The sequence below is a fragment of the Bos indicus x Bos taurus genome, chromosome 6 (genome assembly GCF_003369695.1).
Source record: "Bos indicus x Bos taurus breed Angus x Brahman F1 hybrid chromosome 6, Bos_hybrid_MaternalHap_v2.0, whole genome shotgun sequence".
In the NCBI taxonomy this organism is placed as follows: Eukaryota; Metazoa; Chordata; class Mammalia; order Artiodactyla; family Bovidae; genus Bos; species Bos indicus x Bos taurus.
Window position 1 is genome coordinate 19,115,521 of NC_040081.1, and position 26,393 is coordinate 19,141,913.

The 26,393-nt window shown below is 34.8% G+C and overlaps 1 protein-coding gene across 4 annotated transcripts in view; it reads left to right on the forward strand.

Annotated features, from left to right (window-relative positions):
- Positions 1 to 26,393, forward strand: part of TBCK (TBC1 domain containing kinase) — a 209,094-nt gene that overhangs the window by 47,910 nt on the left and 134,791 nt on the right. For all 4 annotated transcript variants that reach the window (XM_027543890.1, XM_027543891.1, XM_027543893.1 and 1 more), the window contains 9 exons: positions 2,908 to 3,022; positions 4,724 to 4,797; positions 9,589 to 9,730; positions 15,119 to 15,179; positions 16,448 to 16,509; positions 16,688 to 16,749; positions 21,087 to 21,235; positions 22,570 to 22,708; positions 25,470 to 25,569. In XM_027543890.1, the coding sequence (XP_027399691.1) occupies positions 2,908 to 3,022; positions 4,724 to 4,797; positions 9,589 to 9,730; positions 15,119 to 15,179; positions 16,448 to 16,509; positions 16,688 to 16,749; positions 21,087 to 21,235; positions 22,570 to 22,708; positions 25,470 to 25,569 (904 nt within the window). The remainder of the gene's footprint in view (positions 1 to 2,907; positions 3,023 to 4,723; positions 4,798 to 9,588; positions 9,731 to 15,118; positions 15,180 to 16,447; positions 16,510 to 16,687; positions 16,750 to 21,086; positions 21,236 to 22,569; positions 22,709 to 25,469; positions 25,570 to 26,393) is intronic.

The following is a 26,393-nucleotide window of genomic DNA, read 5'->3' on the forward strand; positions in this document are numbered from 1 at the left end:
CAGGTAGATTAAGTAGAAGATGTAGTCTTCTGTTTTCAGCTGTTTCAGAACTGGTTTAATAAAAAAGTCATTTTAAAGCTTTGGTTTCAATCTCATGAGAAAGACATCTGTATTGAAATAGTGTGCCACTGAGGTCCCCTAGTGTCGCAGCTGAATATGGCATCAGCTTTTAAGATTTTGTGAAGTGTTCTGTGTGTATGTATGTGTGTGTGAGAGAGAGACAGAGACAGAGAGATACAGAAAGAACAAAGATGAGAGATTATTAACTGAAAGCTGGCTCAGAACAAATGATCACAGGAAACTATGTTCTTATGTTTTATTTGTTAATCAACCTCAAGGAAAGTTTTCCTTTGTTTTTAACAGGGGAGGGGTTTGCATTCTTTCATGCGCACATTTTTATCAATATTACTGTAGTTGTTTTAAAGTTTGGAATCTTTTCGTTTACATAGTTGGTTTTTATTTTTGTTTTTTGCAGATGTTAATGAAAACTATTAATTCTAAATTGTTCTTGTGCCACAGATTCCTTATTTGCTTAATACTGGCTGTTGTGGTGCTTTAATATGGGAGGAACTATTTGATAAATTAGTTTGTAGATCAGTTTAATAAGCATTCTTTATAAATAGTAAATTCTCTTGTTTTATTTTTTACGTACTTCATGTAGAATATAAACTTATTGCTTTATTTTAAAATATGGCTGACAACCGGAACCTACCAGACATACGAGGGAAGAAATAGTTTGAGAGAAAGAGAGCCAAGGGACAAAAAAAAATTTTTTTTTAACTTAGCCCAGAGGAAATGAAGATAAACACACTTTTTTGTTTCCTAAATTAAAAATAATTCTAATAATTATCCTCAGAGAGACTCAAAAGAAAAATAAATTCACAGCCAAAGAATGGGATGTACTGAAAAGGAACAACTAGAGACCAGAAGAGAAATCTTGGAAATTAAATAATAGGCCATGCTCATAGGAAATAAAACATAAAGTTGATAGAATAAATCTAATTTTCATCTGCCCCCTAAGAGTTCTGACTAAAAGATACAGTAGAGGGAGAAAATAATCAAAGATACAACAAATCAACTTTTCCTTGTTAATGATTTTGTCTTAATGGAACATGAATTTTTAGATTGAGAGGACACACCTAATACTTACAAACACAAATTCTCAAATGCCCACACACTGGACATATTGGACTAAAATTTTTATAGGTCTAACAATATGACGTATAAAAGAATCCTGAAAGCTTCCAAAGAGGAATAACAAGGTATCTACAACAGAATTAAGATCAGACTGATATTTATTACATTTGTCACTATCAATAAAGAACATTTGAAGACAAGAAGAAATTCTATGTTTAAATATAATAGTAAGACATTTTAAGACATACCATGCTTTAAAATATCTACTCCTGCCACCCTTATGAAAAATTTTCTTATGAGTGTATTCTAGCTAAAGAAAAAAGAAACACAAAAATGAGGTATAAAAATGGTGGTAGCTGATGATAATCTTCATGAATACAGTTATAATTATAAAATTATAGCATCTAGAGTTATAATTATAAAATTATAGTATCTATTAATCCTGATGATGGAGGTATCTTCTGAGAGCTAGGGGTTAAGTTGGCTAAAGTTTTTATTTCCTTCTCTGCTTAGTTCTGCGAATTTTTACTGTACGTAGTGTAGCGGCGTACCAGTTGCTTCCCATCTGTCTGAGAGTAAAAGCCAAAGACCTAAATGGCCTAAAGTGATCTCGCCCTCTGACCTTGCTTCCTCTCTGACCTCATCTCCTCTCAGCCCTACCCTTTGCTCACTCTGCTGCGTACACAGTAGCTTCATTTTGATGTTTTTTTTCTCTAATTGTTCCATTTGTTCTTTGTTCTTTTTCTCCTTTTATTCTACCTGCTTTTAGGTTAACTATTTTTAAAATTATTTCATTATGTCTCTGTTATTAGCTTGTTATTTATACCTTTTAAAAATTAATTTAGTAGTTACTCAGATATTAATTTGATTTTTTTAAAGTATGATTTAAAATGTTTAAAAAAATGAGAATAAAAGAAATCTATACCTTAATATTAGTGGTTTGTGGGATTGGGTTTGAACTAATCTCCCCTGCTTTTCTGTATATTCTTCCTAACTTCCTATATGAATAATGTTTTATTTAAAAAAAAAAAAAAGGAGAGGGAGAGGGAAGGAGAGAGAGAAAGAGGAAGAAACTGGGCGTCCCTATGGAAGTTGGCTTAAGAGAGCATAGGATAAGAAAGAAATATTTGATAAATCATAAATTTTGGACATTACCTTGCAGATTGATTTGGAAAGTAAGCTCATGTCTCTCTGCCATAAAATATAGCTGTTTTTCAGGGACATTGGTGTGTTGTCTTGAGCAGGATCCATGGTTTTCATTGATTTGGTTCTGCCATATATCTGAAATTTCCTGATAATTTGTTAAAGCCCAACCTGCAGAAGGTCATTTGCACCCCACCAATATTAATCCCCCTTCCTGGAGAACGGGACTGCAGTTGGAGTAGTTGTTTGGCAACTGTAGGTTCTTTGTAAGATCAATTCTGCTGTAATTGTAAAATCAAACATGCCTGAGTAGATACTTTAGAAAATGTATAGAGTCTATTTTCTCTGATTAGAGGTGGTACAATAAAAAGAAAACTCTTTGGGAAATTCCCTGGCAGTCCAGGGACTCCATGTTTTCCCTCCTCAGGGCCTGCCCAGGTTGGGGAATGGGAACTAAAATCCCATAAGCTTCATGGTCAAAAAAATAAAATAAAATAAATATATATATGTATGTATATAGGTAGATATTTGAATTTTATCACTGAACCTCATTTTATTTCTTAAAACAGGTTCTATATCTGCTTTGTAATTGATCTATTGATCTGTGACTTTTTGTTTTCTTTGTAGCTATTCAAAGGTTTTGTGCATAGCATTTGAGGTACTTCAGGGCTTGCAGTATATGAATAAACATGGTATAGTACACCGGGCACTGTCTCCTCATAATATCCTTTTGGATCAAAAGGTAATCCTCAATAGTACATTAAATATTTGCTTTTTTATTTCAGGTTGTAGCCTGCTGAAAGAATTAGAATGTCTTAAGAGTATTCATAATGAAAAGATTATATTAACGTAATGTACTTGTGGTTTAAAAAGAAAGTATCTCTAATTATATAAATCATTGTGTCTTTTACATGCACTATTCTTTTTTCCCTGGACTCATTTTCTGTCTTCATGTTTTATTTTTCCTTTCACTCATTTTGTGAAATACACATTGAGATTTCTCAGTCCACTCTCTGTGAATTTGCTTTTATCTTAAAAAAGATTCTCTGACTATTTACATAGAACATTTTTCTCACAGTACAGCTGAATTGTGTTTTCTCCATTTTATTTTTCTTTTCTACTTTCTTTTTTACTTTGTCATTTATTTTCTTTGTTTACCAGCTGTTTGTACGTAGCTTATTTTTTAAATTGGAGTGCTGATTCTCTGCTTGGATTCTTATGGGGGATTAAATAAGAAGCTGCTGCTACTGCTGCTAAGTCGCTTCAGTCATGTCCGACTCTGTGCAACCCCATAGACGGCAGCCCACCAGGCTCCCCTGTCCCTGGGATTTTCCAGGCAAGAACACTGGAGTGGGTTGCCATTTCCTTCTCCAATGCATGAAAGTGAAAAGTGAAAGTGAAGTCTCTCAGTCGTGTCCGACTCTTAGCAACCCCATGGACCGCAGCCTACCAGGGTCCTCCATCCATGGGATTTTCCAGGCAAGAGTACTTGAGTGGGGTGCCGTTGCCTTCTCTGAAATAAGAAGCTAGTCCACCCCTATTATGGGTATTATGTGAAATATGGGTATTATGTGAATTATGGGTAGCAAGGTGATTTTTTCAAGAATTTTATTATTTTCTTCATAAGCATATAAAATAGTTTGAGGAAACTTTTTCTTGGGAATTATTTTGTGTATTAGTAGGATTTTTCTCATTCTTCTAGACTTTCAGTATATGCTCTATGATATTAAAAATATAAATAAAATGGTGCTTATAATTTCATGGTTAAGATAATAGAGTAACTAATTGAAATTGTTTTTAAAATATAAATGCTTTGTAATTCTGGGAAATATAGCTCTTAAGAAAAAGAACTTCTAAACTGAAAAAAAAATTAAGTTCTAAACATCTAAAAGGGGGAAAACTTGAGATTTATATAATGTGCGTTTGCCTTTTAAGACTCTTTTGTGGTATTTATGATTATTCTAAAACAATATAAAAATTGTTGGGAATAAAGCAGATTCACTAATATCTTGATTTGTGAACATACCTTTTCAAGTTAAAAACTTCCATGTCAAGTTTAAATCATAACATTTTGAAGACTTGCAATTCCTGAAAACAATTTATTTTGTGAAAATCAACACAAAATATTCTAAGCAAGGATTCAAGATAACAACATTTTGTTTTTTAAAGGAGCTCAGAAAATATAAGCAGCAACAATTTTTAAGTTTTATTTGTCATTTTGATATATATATAATATATATTGTGTTTGTATATGTTTGTAATGAATATAAAGCAGATGTCAAACACTGACAAATTTTTTTAAAAAAAATTTATGATGAAATATAATTTTTCTTAATGTATCTGACTATATGATGGTGTTACTTATAAAATGTATAATCATAATTTTCCCTGCCAATAGTATGAAAATATTTTATGTGATTTTTTTCTTCCTTTGTCATTGTAGGGACATGTTAAATTGGCTAAATTTGGACTTTATCACATGACAGCATATGGTGACGATGTTGATTTCCCAATTGGGTAAGAATATGTTTTGGGTTTTTTTTTTCTTGAGTTCTATCTTAAACTTTCTAATCTTTTATTAAGGGTTTATTTGTTAATTTGTTAATTTTTACATGAAACTACCTTTTTAAAGTTAAAAATATCTTAATTTTCCATATACTTTTAAAAGGAGACAATGAGTTTTTCCCAGCATACAAAAGTTCCCTGATATTGATTTTTCATTGAATTAGTAGTGAAGCTAACAGATTATTGAATTTCTTCACTATATATTACAAAAATTAACTTTATTTCATTCAGAATTAGGTAAATTTAAGGCAAAAAGGCTAACAAATGATAATGTGTGTTCCTGAAAAGACTGAGAAAAATCAGTTTCATGTTATTTTCTAGTGTTTTTAATTTAAATCCCTGTTCTCTAAGATATAATTGGATATTAAGCCTCAAGTCAGGTCGCTGTAACTATCAGTAATGGGGTGGATTCTATAACTGAAAGTCTGTATTGTAAGTTTGGAGAGTTTCTTTATATGGAATTCCAGATTTATATTGGCCTCCAAAAAGAGAATGAAAGTTTACTTCATCCTGGACTCAATGAAAGCTTTTAATATAGATGTTTGTATTATATTTATTGTGTGGTTGCTTTTTAAATATGTTAATAATATAATACTTTTATAAGTGTTTAATTTTGACCTTATTTTAGGTACATAGAAGTTACAAAATAGTACAAAAATTTCCCATATTGCCTTTACTTAGGGTCCCCAAATGTTAACATTTCACAACTTTTGTTTTCTCTTTCTTTTATCTTATATGTATATGTATTGTTGTGTATAATATAATTTTTCTGAATTATTTAAGAATTATTAGTGTTATAATGGCCTTTTACCCTTAAATATTTCAGTTTGTAATTTCTGAAGTAAGGAGTTTTCTTTCAGAACCACAAAATAATTGTCAAAATCAGGAAATTAAAGTTGATTTAATACTATTCTTTAAAGACCTTATGAATATTTTTTAATTGCTGTGTGATATGCTTAATGGTATACATTTGTGTTTTGCTCTTTGGGCCCTCTAAAGTCAGTTTTTGTCACTCTATTATTGGAACTAGTGGTTTGGAATAATGTATGTTTCTGCAGGAAAATATGTTTTAAATTTTTTTTTTTAATTGGAGTATACTTGCTTTACAATGTTGTGTTCATTTCTACTGTATAACTCTGTGAATCAGCTATATGTATACATATATCCTTTCCCTTTTGAGCTTCCCTCCCACCCTCCATTCCACCCATCTAGGTCATCACAAAACACTGAACTGGGCTCCCAGTGCTGTAAAGTAGCTTCCCACTGGCTATCTGCTTTAAACGTAATAATGAATTGTATCAGTGCTACTCTCTCAATTTGTCCCACCCTTCCCTTCTCTCCCTGTGTCCACAAGCCCATTCATTCTCTATGTCTGCATCTCTATTCCTGCCTTGCAAATAGGTTCATAAAAATGATCTCATTTGTGAATTTTTTTATCTCTATAAGTTAACTTCTAGGTTTCTTACTTAAAATTTTCATTTGTTTGAACATAGCTAATCTTAAATTGTTTAATCATTCCTTCCTTTATTTATTAAGAAAATATTTATTAAACACCTTTTCTTAAGGCTTCTGGATATACAAAAATGGATAAGATAGGTCCCCAACTTCAAGAAGCTCATTATTTAATGGAAAATTTTCTGTTTTGATGACTTACTTATTAATGTGCATGAATTCATAGTTTATAGTTTTGACTACCATGTGGCTGTAGGCAACAAATAGTTGTTCTCACAAGCACAAAAAAACAGTATTTTATAAAAATAGCCTGCGCTTTATTTGTTAAAAGAAAACCTTTTCAAATAATAAAATTAAATTTATAGTAAGGCTCTGGTATCTTCATCATGTATGATAATTACCCTTTGAAATAGCTTTTAGGCAGCTGAAGTAAGCGTGATCCTTCATTTTGTCTAAATTTTTATGTGAGAACTCCAAAAACAATACAAGCAAAAATTCCTTTAATTTTTATCTTTCACTTAAAGGTGCTTTAGGTTTTAGTGATGAATAGAAGAAAGGAAGTGATTTTTTTAAAGCATATCAAACATTTTGAAGAGTTACATTTGAATTTAAAATGCTTGGATAGAATTGGTCTCATGTGCCATTTGGTTTGGCTTACTTTGAAGTCTTGGACGCAAAAGTTCTGACCAGAAAGTATCAAAGAGCAAAATGTGAAACCTTAGCCAGGAAAAATAAAGTGATCAAACAGCTAAGTCATGAAAGAAAATATTTACACCAGACGAAGCTTGCAGTTGATTCAAAAGACAAATATTAAGGAACAAAAAAGTAAAACATTAACATCTGTTTCAAAATACTGTAATGAGTTAGAAATTGGACATTCATTTCAGTTGGCCAGTAGCTTAATACCTTGTTAAAACATCAGACAGATGGTGAAAACCACTTGTATTTATCTCACCAGTCATACTCACGGCAGAGTTCTAGTAATTTTCTCTGAGTGTTAAAATGCAGTGCTAAAGAAGAGGCACTTGTTGGAAGGAGATAATCTGTATTAAAAAATAAGCCTAACATTTACTATTTTATTAATTAACTTAACATGTCCTTGATTAAAAAGGAAATTAGAATATTTGGAGCATAAGTCACCTCTGTACTTTCGGAGATCATCAGTCAGAAGTTTTAGATATAGCAATTTACCTGTAGTAATCTTTGACTTTTCACTACCCATTTTATTATTTCAGAGTTAGATGTGCTGGAAATCAGAATTAAAAATGAACAGTTTGCCTTCTGGATGTATCATGCTAATGATGACAGAAATAAAGCATTGCATTTGTGTCTTTTTTTTCATTTCTATAAAACTTCTTTATGTATTCATGAATATTTGTAACAGTTTTGTGAGAGAGAAATTATTGTTCCTGTTTTACAGAGTAAGAAACCCAAATCACATATAAAATATATGACAGGACTGGAATTAGAATACAGGCTTTATGATATCAAGGTCATTGCTTTTCCACTAGACTTCACTTATCTGAAGAGATTTCACACATTTATTTACAAGAGCAGTATGATCAACTAAGGGTAAAATGGCATCATCGTGCCAATGTTTGTCTATGAAAACGTACCTCAACCTTTTTAGTTATCAAGGAAATACAAATTAAACCTATTGTACAATGGTTTGTGAGTCTCACCCTCAGATGGCCAGATATTAGAAAGTCTGCCACTGCTGTCCAACAAGTGCTGGAGAAGTAAGCAATAGAATCTGTTGTACACCGCTAGTAGGAGTATACATTAGTACAACCCCTCTCAAGAAGCATTTGGTGTGGTGTTATAAAGTTGAAAGTGCACATGTCTTGTGGCCTAGAAATTCAGTGCTAGGTTTATACTCCTGGGGAGACTTTTGCTAGAAGTGTTGCTACACAACAACATACTATGTGTAGAAACACACATGCTTTTTCTAGCAACATAGTTTATAGTACAAAAAGAAATGAAATAAATGCTTGTTGACATCTGAATGAATAATGTATTCATAAAACAGACATAAAAATGACTTAAATCTACATACAGCAATGTGAATGGCTCTTTTAAATAAATATTGTTGACTAAAAAAAGCAAATCACAAAGGAATAATGGCAGCATAACTCCAGTACTATAAAGTTCAGATATGTGCTTGACTAAACAATATATTAATATTTTTTAGGGTTACAAACCTGGTAAAACTGTAAATAAATGGAAGGGAATTATCAACACACAAATCGGGACTTTTAGTGATAATTTCATATTCATTATTTAAACTGGTTGGTAGGTACATGAGTGTTCTTTTAAGCTTTATTCTTTACACCTTATTCATATTTAATAGTCTGTATTTTATATTTACTAAGGCAATTTTTTTAAAAACTTATGTTGGTGAAGGTTAAGGGAAAGAGGCAGTCCTATATACTGCTTATAAGAATATAAATTGCCATAAGGGCAACTTGGAAACACATAAAATTTTAAAATTCATCTACCTTGTGACTTTGTAGTACCATGTCTAGGAATTTGTCTTTCATCTATGTATTTATGGGAAATGGGATATCTGTAATATATCCATGTAAGCATTTTAAGTAGTAGTCAACTTCCAAATATCCTCCTTCAGAGTTGTATCACATAAATTAAGTGTATCAATGCAATGAAATTATTGGCAGTTTTCAAAAAGAATGAGACAAATCTATACTTATTTATAAGAATGATCTCTAAAACATATTTTGAGTGAAAAAGAGTACAGAATAGTGCATATACTATACTTCCCTATAGGGCAATGATGACAAACGATCAACTTTATTTGTACATAAATAGTGTGAGTGACTGGAGTACAGAGATTGGAGAGAGTCTTACATTTCAATTTATATGTTTTTACAGATTTTGACATTCCTACTATTCAAAAGAATAAATACTATTTTCAAAGATAAAATTTAAATAAGAGTTAAGTATAAAGAGAAGATAGGCAGTAAGGAAGAAGGAAAAACACCTCGAAATCTGGAAGTCTGAAGGCAATGTGTTAATACAGAGGAAAACAAAGAAAAGAGCTAAAAGTGAGATAGGTTTAACATTCCTTGAGAAATGTATATTTCCTCTTGATTCCTAGACATAAGACCTGTGTTATGGTAGTTAAGAATTCTTCCTAGCAAGAGTTGTTCATTTTATCTCATTGAGCTTTTGTATGGATTATACTGTACTGATAGTAAAAACGTACCACTACGTACCTATTTCCCCCTTTCTAGCTCATGGTAATAAATTCATTCTTAAATTATACCATTTTAGGTATCCATCATACTTGGCACCTGAGGTAATTGCGCAAGGAATTTTCAAAACCAGTGATCATGTGCCAAGTGAAAAACCATTGCCTTCTGGCCCCAAATCAGATGTCTGGTCTCTTGGAATCATTTTGTTTGAGCTCTGTGTGGTATGTATAAAGAAATATTAAACTAATAAAAATAGTGTGTTTATTAGAAAAATATTTTGGGGTAGGAAAGCTATTTAGTAATAGCATCTTTTTATCTTTTTTTTGCAAATTGACTAGATATGAGGATTAAAAGGCTGAAATCTCAATTTGATTTTTTAAAAAATCCCACTTGACAATTTACTTGAATATTATTTTGGTATACCTAGAACTATTTGCCAGAGAAGGCAATGGCACCCCACTCCAGTACTCTTGCCTGGAAAATCCCATGGATGGAGGAGCCTGGTGGGCTGCAGTCCATGGGGTTGCGAAGAGTCGGACACGACTGAGCATCTTCACTTTCCCTTTTCACTTTCATGCATTGGAGAAGGAAATGGCAACCCACTCCAGTGTTCTTGCCTGGAGAATCCCAGGTTCGGGGGAGCCTGGTGGGCTGCTGTCAGTGGGGTCGCACAGAGTCGGACATGACTGAAGCGACTTAGCAGCAGCAGCAGCAGCAGAACTATTTGCACCTGTACTAAGTATTAAAAACTTACACTGTATTAAGTGTAAAAAGCATATTTAGAAACTTTACACTAAAACTGCTTACACATTTCAGTATATTCATGCTCTCTCTCCCATCTGTGGTATTCTTTCTTCCTTAAATACCTTTTCCTCCCCTATTCTGTCTTCAATAAGACTCACTTATAAGAGTCGGCTTTTTATGAGGCCTTCCTGAAATATCCTCTATATTTATTTGTGTAATAAAGACTATACAGTTATTGTAAACAAAGGAATTAAAAATGTAGTAGCTTAGAGAGTTCCCTGGTGGTCCAGCTGGTTAAGACTTCAAGCTTCCAATGCAGGGGGCACAAGTTGCATCCCTGGTCAGGGCACAAAGATCCCACGTGCATGCAGCCAAAAAAATAAAATGCCAATATCATCATAATGAAGGTTTTTTTTAATGCAGTGCCCTAAAGAACACAGATGTTTTTCTCCCTCATGTAACAATCTTCAGAAAGAGTGGGCTCTGTTCCACAATGTCATGCCAAAACTTTGGCTATCAGGGATCGCTCCGAAAGATGCTGCTTTATCCTCCTTTTTAGCCATAAGAAAAGGAGAGGAGTGAATTCTTGGTAACTGTCTTTAAGAAGATGATGTAAAATTTGCAGGCATCAACTCTACTTTTCACTAGTGGCAGTTTACTGATGTGGCCTTAGATAGGTGCCTGATAGATCAGGATGAATTTGGAGAGACAGCTAATATTTTGTTGATTCTGCCTCCAAATACCTGCCATGGTTAGTCTCCGTTTTCTTTATTCTCTTCTATTTTAGTATTTGTTACATGTGCCTACTTGGACAATGAGGTCTTTAGGGGCAGACAATTTTATTGTTTATCTGTTGTTCTGTTTTCCAATGGATTTTTAAAGTATTTTTGAAATATTAACTCATTGATCTTTACCATAGCTAAGGATTAGGATGATATTATTTTCATTTTGTGTGTTTTGTGTACAGAAAAGTAGTAGTAGTAGCAGAAGTAGTAAAGCATAATAGTTAAGAGACAGACTTTCATAGTCAGAGAGAACTTGATTTGAAATCTTACACAACAAAGTGTAGTTGTGTGACTTAAGGTAACTAATGTAGCTAATATAGGGTATTATATCACAGTACATAAATGTTAGCTTTTATTATTAACACTTAAATGTTAACAATTACATGGTAGCTTATACATTGGCATTGCTTTTTCTAAGGGAAAATGCCAGACTTGCTGATTCTTTGCTATCCTTTGTCTAGACCATCTTCCTTTTCATTGGTATGAAAATATAGTAAATCTCATTTTTTGTTTAAAATCACAGCCTAATTGAAAATTCTTGTTGGAATGTATGCTGCTGCTGCTGCTAAGTCGCTTCAGTCGTGTCCGACTCTGTGCGATCCCAGAGATGGCAGCCCACCAGGCTCCCCCATCCCTGGGATTCTCCAGGCAAGAACACTGGAGTGGGTTGCCATTTCCTTCTCCAATGCATGAAAGAGAAAAGTGAAAGTGAAGTCTCTCAGTCGTGTCCGATTCTTAGCGACCCCATGGACCGCAGCCTTCCAGGCTCCTCCATCCATGGGATTTTCCAGGCAAGAGTACTGGAGTGGGGTGCCATTGCCTTCTCCAATGTAAAGTATACATAAGTGTAAATATGACAAATGTAACTTTTCCTTTTTATTACCATTAATTATATTTAAACTACTTATGATCTGGGTATTTCTTATATGAGTAATTCAGTTCAACAAATGTTGTTGAGTATTTACTGTGTGTATAATAATACAACAGGCATAAACTGTGATTAAAATGTATTGTCAAAGAGCCTATGCTGCTGCTGCTGCTGCTGCTAAGTCGCTTCAGTCATGCCCGACTCTGTGCGACCCCATAAATGGCAGCCCACCAGGCCCTTCTGTCCATGGGATTCTCCAGTCAAGAACACTGGAGTGGGGTGCCATTGCCTTCTCCAAAAGAGCCTATAATTAATGCAAATCCATAAACTTTGAAGATAAGCACAAAGAACTGCATGAATTATAAGAAAGGAAATATTAATTCCATAATAGGGGCTTCATGACATTTTAAGAGGTACTCAAAGTTTAGACAGTCCAGTTTTAGAATGATTTGAATCTTCCTCATCAAACCTTTAGATTTCATACAAAATATTAAATATAAATTAATAAGTAAAATGGATAGGAGCCATATCCTAGGAGACTTTGAATGCCATATTGAGAGGATTATATTTATATAAGATAGGGGGGTCATTTAAAGTTTTTAAGCAAGCTGAAATCAAACCTGCAGTTTTAGAAGATTAATTTTTTTAAAGGTGGGTCTTTTTTAATTTTATTATTATTGGAATATAGTGGCTTTACAATGTTGTATTAGTTTCAGATGTACATCAAAGTGCATTAGTTATACATACACATACATCCACTCTTTTTTAGATACTTTTCGCATATAGATCATTACAGAGTACTGTATACCACTTCCTGTGTTATACAGTAGGTCCTTAATAGTTACCTATTTTAATGGCAACCTACTCCAGTGTTCTTACCTGGAGGATCCCAGGGACGGTGGAGCCTGGTGGGCTGCTGTCTATGGGGTCGCACAGAGTCGGACACGACTGAAGCATCTTAGCAGCAGCAGCAGCAGCAGCAGCAGCAGCAGTGTGTATAATATATGTCAACCCCAGTATCCCAATTTATCCCTCCCTCCCCTTACCCTCAGAAACCATAAAATTGTTTTCTACATCTGTGACTCTATTTTGTAGATAAATTCACTTGTACCATTTTTTTTTAGGTTCCACATGTAAGCAACATTATACAATATTTATGACTTATTTCACTCAGTATGACAATCTCTAGGTCCATCCATGATGCTGCAGATGGCATTATTTCCTTCTTTTTCATGGCCAAATAATATTTCATTGTACATATTTTCTTTGTATTTCATTGTACCACATCTTCTTTATCCATTCCTCTTTCAGTGGACGTGTAGGTTGCTTCCATGTCCTGGCTATTGTAAATAATACTGCAATGGACTTTGGGGTGCATGTATCTTTTCAAATTATGGTTTTCCTGGGGTATATGCCCACTTAATCATATGGTAGCTCTATTTTTAGTTGTTTAAGGAACCTCCATACTGTTATCCATAAAGGCTGTACCAATTTACATTCTCACCAACAATGTAACACTGTTCTCTTTCCCCTGCACCCTTTTCAACATTTATTATTTGTAGATTTTTTGATGATGGCCATGCTGACCAGTGTAAGGTGATACTTCATTGTAGTTTTGATTTACATTTCTCTAATAATTAATGATGTTTAGCATCTTTTCATGTGCTTTTTGGCCATCTGTGTGTCTTCTTTGGGGAAATTTCTATTTAGATCTTCCGTCCATTTTTTGATTGGGTTGGTTTTTTGTTATTGAGCTGCATGAGCTGTTTGTATATTTTGGAGATTAACCCCTTGTCAGTTGCTTCATTTGCAAATATTTTCTCCCATTCTGTGGGTTTTTTCATTTAGCTTATGATTTCCTTTGCTGTGCAAAAGCTTTTAAGTTTAATTAGGTCCCTTTTGTTTATTTTTGCTTCTCTTTTCATTACTCCAGGAGGTAGATCAAAAAAGATCTTGCTTCAATTTATGTCAGAGAGTGTTCTGCTTGTGTTTTTCTATAAGAGTTTTAGGGTATCTGGCCTTACATTTAGGTCTAGAAGATTAACATTGATAGTAGTGTAAGAGATTAAAAAGAGAGAGGAAGGGCAATTTATTTTCAATGATCTCTCCACCTGTAGTTCTAATTTCATAAAACTTTAAGAAAGTTTTTTCTTCTCTATTAAAAAAAGAAAATCAGAGCCTCTTTCACTGCATAAAGACCAAGCTGTCTTCTTAAACCTTCTCCTTCTAAGTCTTTTTAAATGATCATACAAGTTTACTTTGTTTATAATAATAGAATAGCCAAAATTTATGAAGCATTTTCTTTATGCAGAAAATGCTAAGCAGTTTTTTATACATCATATAACCTTCACTGCAACCTACATGGCATGTATAGTTAACATTCCAATTTATAAATGAGGAAAGTGAGGTTTAAAGTGGTCAAGTAATTTACCCATAGTATATAACCCTTGGTGGAAAGTCCAGCTTCACACACAGTAGTTGCTCAGCACATAATCATTGAAGTTGTGCTTGATTCAAGACTCTTTTTTAAGGAGCCCTCTGAAGCCAAGGAATAAGGAAACAACTAAAATATAACGTGTATCTTAAAATAAAGGGCTATACCAGCTACTATGGAAAACACAAAGATGGTTGTCTTAAGTAATTTTGAGAAGAGGAAGGAGTGTTGTGGGATGTTTCTTAGTGGAGACAACAGATCATCTGGGTCATGATATATAAGTGAGAATTAGCTGGGTGGATGAAAGGGTGAAAAGACATTTTGGTCTCTTAATCAAATAAGACTCCTGGAGTCCCTTTGGACAACCAGATATATGTGGGTCTCAAAAATGAAGAATGCTTGAGATCAAACTAAAATGTAATGATTCTTAGATATACAAAATGTTTAAATGGTAAGCATTATGCAACATTAAAAAAATGTATGTCACCAATGATTTTTCTTTAGTGGAGCCAATTCAAAAAAAATCTGATATACACATGTATACCTGTGGCGGAATCATATTGATTTATGGCAAAACCAATACAATATTATAAAGTAATTAACCTCCAATTAAAATAAATAAATTTATATTAAAAACAAACAAACAAAAAAATCTGATAAAACCTCTGAAGAGAAATAGAGATAATTGAAAAATCATTTTCAGCAATGAAAAATAAAACCTCCCTCCCTGGGAAGAATATGTAAATGTTAATAAGAATTGCTTTTATCTTTTATGTAGGGAAGAAAATTATTTCAGAGTTTGGATATTTCTGAAAGACTAAAATTTTTGCTTACACTGGGTAAGTGTCTCACAATTATCTTTCAGTTATAAATATAATCTTTAGTGAGAGTAATTATACACATAGCGAATATGTTCTTCAAAATACTAACTACACTGAAAAGGCTTCACTTTCTTCAGCTTTCCAGTGATCAGTGATAAGCATTAACAGGACACTTTAAGCACCCTTGAGGTACTATAGGAGAGCTTTTCCTGATTCACTGTAAGGAATTATAATGTCCTTGGATATAATCTTAGCTTTATGATCTAGCCAACCAAACTAACTTTTGAATCAAAATATGAAATTGTAAAATTGTACTTCTCTGTAGCAGTTACCTTCAATGTACTATAACTTTTGAGCTTTCCGTTTAGTGAATTATATGTAAGTAATGACTGACAACGGAGAAGGCAATGGCACCCCACTCCAGTACTCTTGCCTGGAAAATCCCATGGATGGAGGAGCCTGGTGGGCTGCAGTCCATGGGGTCGCTGAGAGTCGGACACGACTGAGCGACTTCACTTTCACTTTTCACTCTTATGCATTGGAGAAGGAAATGGCAACCCACTCCAGTGTTCTTGCCTTGAGAATCCCAGGGACAGGGGAGCCTGATGGGCTGCTGTCTCTGGGGTCGCACAGAGTCGGACACGACTGAATCGACTTAGCAGCAATGACTGAGGAAGAATGTTTATTCTTCCTTCTAACAAGCTCATATGTTTCACATGTGTATAATCCAAATACTTGTAATTCACATTTATAAAAATTTGTGTAATCCACTTAAAGTAGAATAAGTTAAGGATGTATGGTAAAAAAAAGAGAGAAAAACAGTGATAGAGCGCTTTGTATAAAAGAATGTCAGATCGGTGTCCAGGTTAATAGGGTCTACAAATATGGATGTGTATAGAATAATATTAGTGAATATTAAATAACAATGGATTGTAAATAAAATTTATAAAATTTTATAATTTTATCACTTTAATTTCAAAGATTGGTAATATGGCTATTAAGGAATCTTAGAGATCTATAAATGGTGTCTATAGGCTAAACCTTATACTGTAAAGACCAGAAAAAATGTGTGCACATTCTTCAATTGTATTTAATGACAAGTCTTATAAGCATAAAAATAAAGCCTTTATCATTTATTAAAACATATAAGGAAAAGTCTCAAGCTTTTTAATATTCCAAGTTCCAAAATTGCATTATATAATTTAAAATAATGTTATTAAAGTTTAACTCCCAGTCTGGTAAGTTGTAAAAGCAGCTTTGATTCATGTAATTTTCCTCTTTTATAGACTGTGTAGATGACACTATAATAGTTCTGGCTGAGGAGCATGGCTGTCTGGACATTATAAAGGTTTGTCATTACTCTGTTCTTGAACATTTATTTTGCATACTTGGCATCCAGTAGCAAACTGTTTTAAAGCAAAGGCTTTCCAAAACAGTCAAAACTTCTTAAAGTAGAAAATGATGTAAGTAATATAAATTTTTAAGTGGATTGTTTAAAATAATTACTTTCTCTCTCTGTTTACCAGGAGCTTCCTGAAACTGTGATAGATCTTTTAAAGAAGTGCCTCACCTTCCACCCTTCCAAGAGGTTGATATCAAGAGTTTGGGATTATTACTGAGATCTTAACATATAAGTACTTAATTTTTTAATACTAATGGATTAAATAAGAATATTAACATATGTAGTAATGTATGATTGATATTAGTATCATAACTGATAGTTTTGGCTTTAATGTATGGTTGTAAGAGAAGAAAAAAATAATTAAAACATGATCAGAAAGCTGACATATACCAAAATCAGCCACTAGTTCATTTCCTAACCTCCAATTTGAAAATTAGCTAAACTATGGCAGGTAGATATGCCTAGATACAGTGATATGAGAAAAATGAGAACAAAAGTTTATTGGCAAATAAGTATTATATAAAAAACTTACATAGTGAGCTAAGTTAATAATTGTTGATAATGTAAAAGGATTTCTTAGAAGTCTTATTATGTTCATTTGATGATGTCACTGTTACCCATTCATTTGTCCCTAAACTCTGTAAGTATGTAATATTTGAAAATAATATATTCTGATCTATCTTTATGAAAACATCTTTATCAAGACATGTTCAAATGAGAGGAATGGTATTAAAAGCATAATTTTGGGTAAATATACCACATGAATTTATCTCAGATGACCATTATATCTACTACTGTGGGCACACACCCCTTAGAAGAAATGGAGTAGCTGTCATAGACAACAAAATATTCCAAAATGCAGTACTTGAATGCAATCTCAAAAATGACAAAATGACCTCTGTTCATTTCCAAGGCAAACCATTAAATACCAGGGTAATCCAAGTCTATGCCCTAACTAGTAATGCTGAAGAAGCTGAAGTTGAACGGTTCTATGAAGACCTACAAGACCTTTTAGAACTAACACCCAAAAAAGATGTCCATTTCATTATAGGGGACTGGAATGCAAAAGTAGGAAGTCAAGAAACACCTGGAGTAACAGGCAAATTTGGCCTTGGAGTACAGCATGAAGTAGGGCAAAGGCTAATAGAGTTTTGCCAAGAGAATGCACTGGTCATAGCAAACACCCTCTTCCAACAACACAAGAGAAGACTCTCCATGTGGACATCACCAGATGGCCAACACTGAAATCAGATACTTATATTCTTTCCAGCCAAAGATGAAGAAGCTCCATACAGTCAGCAAAAACAAGACAGGTAGCTGACTGTGGCTCAGATCATGAACGCCTTATTGCCAAATTCAGACTTAAATTGAAGAAAGTAGGGAAAATCACTAGACGATTCAGGTATGACCTAAATCAAATACCTTATGATTATACAGTAGAAGTGAGAAATAGATTTAAGGGACTAGATATGATAGAGTGCCTGATGAACTGTGGATGGAGGTTTGTGATATTGTACAGGAGACAGGGATCAAGACCATCCCCAAGAAAAGAAATGCAAAAAGGCAAAATGGCTGTCTGAGGAGGCCTTACAAATAGCTGTGAAAAGAAGAGAAGTGAAAAGCAAAGGAGAAAAGGAAAGATATAAACATCTGAACGCAGAGTTCCAAAGAATATCAAGGAGAGATAAGAAAGCCTTCCTCAGCGATCAATGCAAAGAAATAGAGGAAAACAATAGAATGGCAAAGACTAGAGATCTCTTCAAGAAAATTAGAGATACAAAGGGAACATTTCATGCAAAGATGGGCTCGATAAAGGACAGAAATGGTATGGACCTAACAGAAGCAGAAGATATTAAGAAGAGGTGGCAAGAATACACAGCAGAACTGTACAAAAAAGATCTTCACTATCCAGGGAATCATGATGGTGTGATCACTCACCTAGAGCCAGACATCCTGGAATATGAAGTCAAGTGGGCCTTAGAAAGCATCACTATGAACAAAGCTAGTGGAGATGATGGAATTCCAGTTGAGCTATATCAAATCCTAAAAGATGATGCTGTGAAAGTGCTGCATTCAATATGCCAGCAAATTTGGAAAACTCAGCAGTGGCCACTGGACTGGAAAAGGTCAGTTTTCATTCCAATTCCAAAGAAAGGCAATGCCAAAAGAATGCTCAAACTCCCACACAATTGTACTCATCTCACACGCTAGTAAAGTAATGCTCAAAATTCTCCAAGCCAGGCTTCAGCAATCATGAACCGTGAACTTCCAGATGTTCAAGCTGGTTTTAGAAAAGGCAGAGGAACCAGAGATCAAATTGCCAACATTCACTGGATCGTCGAAAAAACAAGAGAGTTCCAGAAAAACATCTATTTCTGCTTTATTGACTATGCCAAAGCCTTTGACTGTGTGAACCACAAGAAACTGTGGAAAAGTCTTAAAGAGTTGGAAATACCAGACCACCTGACTTGCCTCTTGAGAAATCTGTATGCAGGTCAGAAAGCAACAGTTAGAACTGGACATGGAACAACAGACTGGTTCCAAATAGGAAAAGGAGTACGTCAAGGCTGTATATTGTCACCCTGCTTTTTTAACTTATATGCAGTGTACATCATGAGAAACGCTGGACTGGAAGAAACATAAGCTGGAATCAAGATTGCCGGGAGAAATATCAATAACCTCAGATATGCAGATGACACCACCCTTATGGCAGAAAGTGAAGAGGAACTAAAAAAAGCCTCTTGATGAAAATGAAAGTGGAGAGTGAAAAAGTTGGCTTAAAGCTCAACATTCAGAAAACAAAGATCATGGCATCCGGTCCCATCACTTCATGGGAAATAGATGGGGAAACAGTGGAAACAGTGTCAGACTTTATTTTTGGGGCAGTTCCAAAATCACTGCAGATGGTAACTGCAGCCATGAAATTAAAAGACACTTACTCCTTGGAAGTAAAGTTATGACCAACCTAGATAGCATATTGAAAAGCAGAGACATTACTTTGCCAACAAAGATTCGTCTACTCAAGGCTATGGTTTTTCCTGTGGTCATGTATGGACGTGAGAGTTGGACTGTGAAGAAGGCTGAGCGCTGAAGAATTGATGCTTTTGAACTGTGGTGTTGGAGAAGACTCTTGAGAGTCCCTTGGACTGCAAGGAGATCCAACCAGTCCATTCTAAAGGAGATCAGCCCTGGGTGTTCTTTGGAAGGAATGATGCTGAAGCTGAAACTCCAGTACTTTGGCCACCTCATGCGAAGAGTTGACTCATTGGAAAAGACTCTGATGTGGGGAGGGATTGGGGGCAGGAGGAGAAGGGGACGACAGAGGATGAGATGGCTGGATGGCATCGCTGACTCGATGGACGTGAGTCTGAGTGAACTCTGGGAGTTGGTGATGGACAGGGAGGCCTAGCGTGCTGTGATTCATGGGGTTGCAGAGAGTCGGACACGACTGAGTGACTGAACTGAACTGAACTGACCTGAACATCATGGCATCCGGTCCCATCACTAAATGGCAAAAATGGGGAAGCAGTGGAACCAGTGAGAGACTTTATATTTTGGGGCTCCAAAATCACTGCAGATGGTGATTGCAGCCATGTAATTAAAAGACACTTACTCCTTGGAAGAAAATTTATGACCAACCTAGACAGCATATTAAAAAGCAGAGACATTACTTTATCAACAAAGGTCAGTCTAGTCAAAGCTATGGTTTTTCCAGTGGTCATGTATGGATGTGAGGGTTGGCCTATAAAGAAAGCCGAGTGCCGAAGAATTGATGCTTTTGAACTGTGGTGTTGGAGAAGACTCTTGAGAGTCCCTTGGACTGCAAGGGGATCCAGCCAGTCCATCCTAGAGGAAATCAGTACTGGGTGTCATTGGAAGGACTGATGCTGAAGGTGAAACTCCAATACTTTGGCCACCTCATGTGAAGAACTGACTCATTTGAAAAGACCCTGATACTGGAAAAGATTGATGGCAGGAGGAGAAGGGGACAACAGAGGATGAGATGGTTGGATGTTATCACCAACTCAATGGACATGAGTTTGGGAGAACTTCTGGAGTTGGTGATGCACAGGGAGGCCTGGCATGCTGCAGTTCATGGGGTTGCAAAGAATCAGACATGACTGAGCTACTGAACTGACTGAACTGATACCACATTAAGAGAGTAGGAAGAAAATCAGAAGATAGTATTGATTTATAATTTTATTATTTAATGAAGATATTCAGCAAAGCAAGTTTATGATGGTCAAGCTGAAAGTAAAAAATGGAGATGCTCATATGTAATAATATTTGATAAGTCGTAAAGTACAAAAAGCACAAAAGAGAAAAAAAAGTCAGTATTTACTTATAATCTTTTGATTCTTTTTTAAAGGTGTATATCTAGACTCTAATAAGGAGAGCTTCATTATTTTGTATGCCTATGAGGTGTTTATGACTTTTAATTATTTCCTTGTAGGTATGCCATTATTCTAGGAATATTTTAATGACTTTAATTCCTGTGCTGTATTTTAAATGTGTTTCTTAAGGCCAACCCCAGATGAATTAATGCAGGACAATGTGTTCAGTGAAGTGTTACCCTTATACCCTCCCTTTATCAAACCTGCCAGCCTGTTTTCTTCTTCTCTGAGATGTGCTGATTTGACTCTGCCAGAGGATATCAGTCAGTTGTATGAAGGTAATGATAAAGAATACTAATAATAAAGCCATGTTTTTAAAGGAAGTACCCTCATCCTAGTTTCAGCTTTAAATTTGTCATCAATATATATTTACATTAGTGAGACATTTTGGATACTTACCTGAGAATTAAGAAGTAATTTTGGAAGTGGTTAAAATATAACCTAACATTTTAATCCTTTAAATTTAAATTACTTTGGAGCAAGGACTTTAAGAATCAAAGAAAGGAAGTAGTATCAAACAAAAAAATTTTTCTTATGTAAATCCAGGTCGTAATGCTATAATCAGATCTTCTGGTTTCCGGTGGAATTTCTGTTACCTCAATATTTATATAGATTTCATAAAATTTATTATAAATTATCTAAAAATCATATTATTGATAAGTCCATTATTATTAAATTCCATGTTTGTTAGAGAATACCACCTTTTCTCTTTTCATTCCTCTCTGAAAATTACAGCTCTCAAAATGTGTTTTTTAGGGACACCAGTAAATTATGTTTATAAAAAAAATTATCATGACATATCACGGTAGGAAATACTAAAGATTCATTTGGGCAAATACGTATTGAGTTTCTACTATGTTCTCTACACTGTATCTTCAAGCATCGTTTGTACTGGGGATATAAATTTTCTTATAAATTATAAAGATAAATTATAAGATAAGATAAAATTAAAATTTATCTTCTTATAAATGAAGATCCAAGACTTTCTTGGCAGTCCAAGTGGTTAACATTCCGCATTTGCTATGTAGGGGGGATGGCTTCAATCCCTGGTCGGAGAACTAAGGTCCCACATGCCGTGTGGAGTGGCCAAAAAACTGAAGGTCAATATGAACATAGTACAATGGAAGCAAAGCCTCTGTGAGACATCAAGACTTGTAAAAGAGGCAGAAATTGTCTCAGGACAAAGGATGGGACAGGGTGTGCTGGTTGCCTGCTCAAGTGCTTTTTTTTGCCCTTATTTCTTTCCTGCAGGGCTTGATAATAGCTTGTGTGTGTGTGTGTGTGTGTGTGTGTGTGTATCTCTCATATATATATATATATATATATATATATATACACACACACACATATATACATATATACACACACTTACGTATATATATCTCTGGTACAGAGGATAAAAATCACACTTTTTTCTCAAAGACACTGGATGCACAACCAGTATGCATATCTGCATTTAATCCTCTATGAATTTTGTAGTATGAATATTGTAAAGGAAATCTTACTGTGTTCTTCAGCTTTTACTTTTTTAAAATGTCAGCTATTACTGCTTGTTGCCTTTTAATAAAAACAGAAAGTGTGATAGCTATTTTTTTTAATTTTCCATTGATAGATATAAACAGTGATTACCTGGCAGAAAGATCTATTGAAGAAGTGTATTACCTTTGGTGTTTAGCTGGAGGTGACTTGGAAAAAGAGCTTGTGAACAAGGAAATCATTCGATCCAAACCACCTATCTGCACACTCCCCAAGTAAGGAAAGAAAACATCTCTTGTAAATGAGAGAAATCTAGTAATAACTTTTTTAAATTTGATAGTGTTTTCTTCTGGTAGGTAGACATTGTAGCTAAGTGATTGTGAAAACAATTTGAAATCAATACCTTGCTTTCTTGGCAGGAGTTTTTTTTTTTAATTCTATTTTTTAATTGGTAGAAAATTGCTTTACAATTTAGTGTTGGTTTCTGCTGTACAACAACGCAAATCAGTCATAATTGTTGGCCACCTCATGCAAAGAGTTGACTCATTGGAAAAGACTCTGATGCTGGGAGGGATTGGGGGCAGGAGGGGAAGGGGACGACAGAGGATGAGATGGCTGGATGGCATCACCGACTCGATGGACGTGAGTCTGAGTGAAGTCCGGGAGTTGGTGATGGACAGGGAGGCCTGGCATGCTGCGATTCATGGGGTCGCAAAGAGTCGGACATGACTGATCAACTGATCTGATCTGATCTGATATATCCCTTTCCTGCTGAGTCTCCCTACCTTCCTATAGTCTCACCCATTGAGGTCATCACAGAGCACCAGGCTAGGTTCCCTGTGTTATTTAGCAACTTCCCACTGTTTTACAGATGGTAATATATATATGACAATGCTGCTTTCTCAATTCATCCCACCCTCATTGTCCCCCTTAATGGACATGAGTTTAAGTAAACTCCGGGAGTTGGTGATGGACAGGGAGCCCTGGCATGCTGCAGTCCATGGTGTCACAAAGAGTCACACACAACCGAGAGACTGAACTGAACGAACTCATCTTCCCCTGTGTCCACAAGTCTGTTGTCTACTAGGTTCATTATTACCATTTTTTTTAGATTCCATATATATGCATTAATATACAATACTTGTTTTTCTTTTTCTGACATTTCACTCTGTATAAGAGGCTCTAGGTTCATCCACTTAACTACAACTGACTCAGATTTGTTCCTTGTTATGGCTGAGTAATATTCCATTGTATAAATGTACAACTTCTTTATCCATTTGTCTGTTGATGGACATCTAGGTTGCTTCCTTCCTGGCTATTGTAAATATTGCTGTAATGAACACTGGGGTACATGTGTCTTTTCTCTGGATATATGCCCAAGAGTGAGATTGCTGGGTCATATGGTAGATTTATTCCTGTTTTTTTAAGGAATCTCCGTACTGTTTTCCATAATGGCTGTATCAGTTTGTATTCCCACCAGCAGTGCAAGAGGTTGACCTTTTCTCCATGTCCTCTCCAGCATTTATTGTTTGTCGGTTTTTTGTTGATAGCCATTCTGACTGGTATGAGGTGGTACATTATTGTAGTTTTGATTTGCATTTCTCTAATAACAAGTGTGAGCAGCTTTTCATGTGTTTATTGGCCATCTGCGTGTCTTCTTTGGAGAAATGTTTGGTAGGAGTTTCTAATTGCAGAGTTCTTATCAGTGCTTTTGTTATTTTTTAAACTACTATTTTTAATAAATTATTTGTTTTATGATCTATTTGAAGTAAAGGTATTATTGTGGAACATCTCACAATAGTTGGTGATCAATAAAACAAATTGTACAAATAGAACAGTAATATTTAACAGAGTTAATATACTAGGCTAGTATGCCCATTATGAGGAAGTTTTTTTTTTTACTTCTAATGATATTTTAAAATGTACTCAGTGACCTCATTGCTTGTCCTAGAGATCATCATGGTACTAAAGCGCTGTTGAAAAACTGCAGAGTTGTATAAGGTCTTAGACACTATCTTGTAAATTACTTAGAAGTTAAATGACAATACAATGCTAAGAGCCAAAACTGTTAATTGTTCTGTTGCTCATCATGTTCGTTCATAAAAATGAGAACCTACATCTCTTTCCATTAGTGCTTTAAAGTTTTAATTTTAGGTTTTAGGACTAGATTTGATCTTTGTAGGTAACTATAGAAACCATCTGCTGATCATTTTTTTCTTTGTATGTAAATTTTAGGTTAATTGTTTGAATACAGCACTAATTCTGTACCTTTCCCCCCTCTTGAACTAATTCTTAAATATTAACTTCAGTTGTACTGTTCACATGATAAATTAAGTAGAAAAATCAAAAATAAGATGATGGCAATTCCAAGAGTAAATGGTTTGAAGGATATAAAAATTAATTCTCTAAAATTCTAAATATGTTTATTACTCAGTATTCATTCTCCTGAGAAGTTATCAGCATTAGCATTTTATTTTCTTCCTCCTTTTATCATTTTTTACCCATATGAATTTCCTCTGGAACATATTACATACTGTCAGTGTAATTTTATCATTGCACCTGCATGAACAGTGTAAATCATGTTCTTGTATCCCTAAAATGCTTTACACTTGTGTGCTTATTTATAGGGGCCTCCCAGGTGGCTCAGTGGTAAAGAATCTGTATGCAGGAGACTTGGGTTCAGTCTCGGGAAGAACCCCTGAAGGAGGAAGTGGCAGTCCACTCCAGTATTCTTCCCTGTAGACATGGACAGAGTTGCCTAGCAGGCTGCAGTCCACGGGGTTGCAAAGAGTCGGACACAACTGAGTCACTGAGCACGCATGCACTGTGTTTATACAAACTCAACATATATTTAAAAATGAAGATTTTTTGGAGAAATTTCAGCCACCAATTACAGATTTTATTCAGTCTAAAATTTCTTTCTTTTAATGAAGAGATTTATGATTCAGAGTAAATTTTATTTTCTAGAAGGTTTTTAAACAGTAAATTGGATTTCTATGCTCATTAAAATAACTTATTTTTTAAATCTCTTTTTAGTTTTCTCTTTGAAGATGGTGAAAGCTTTGGACAAGGTCGAGATAGAAGTTCACTATTAGATGACACCACTGTGACACTGTCATTATGCCAGCTAAGAAATGTAAGAATGGTATCTTGGCAAATTTGCTTCAGACCTTTTTCCTTCTTTCCTCCCTCCCTTCCTTCTTCCTTCCCTCCCTCCCTTGGTGGCTTCTTTTTTTTTTTTTTTAATAAAACCTTACTGATACACATGAAGCCTTAGATTCCTTCCTGATAACATAAAATATGTGAGCATTTCTTTAACATACGTGCCCACGAGTGGCATTGTTGGAAAATATATCTGCAATCAGTCTAGTATCTATGGTTATATTTTCTGTTCACAGAAATCATCTTATCACTTTATCTCTTTACCCTCATTGGATAAGGGTTCTCATTTCTCCATATATGTGGTAACATATGGTCTTACTGGAGAAGACAATGGCACCCCACTCCAGTACTCTTGCCTGGAAAATCCCATGGATGGAGGAGCCTGGTGGGCTGCAGTCCACGGGGTCACTGAGGGTCAGACATGACTGAGTGACTTCACTTTCACTTTTCACTTTCATGCATTGGAGAAGGAAATGGCAACCCATTCCAGTGTTCTTGTCTGGAGAATCCCAGGGACGGGAGCCTGGTGGGCTGCCGTCTATGGGGTCGCACAGAGTCGGACATGACTAAAGTGACTTAGCAGTAGTAGAAGTATGGTCTTATCAAATTCTTAAAAAATTATTATTCTAAAAGGTGCAAAATGGTATTTTTCTGTAATACTAATTTTCAATTTCCCAATTATTGTACAGTTATGAGCCCTTTTATATTTTTTGTGATTTGCTTACCTCTTGAGTATATTACTAGTTTTTATCTCTTGCCAGTTTTTTTGAATGATTTCTTATTGATTTGAGGATTTAA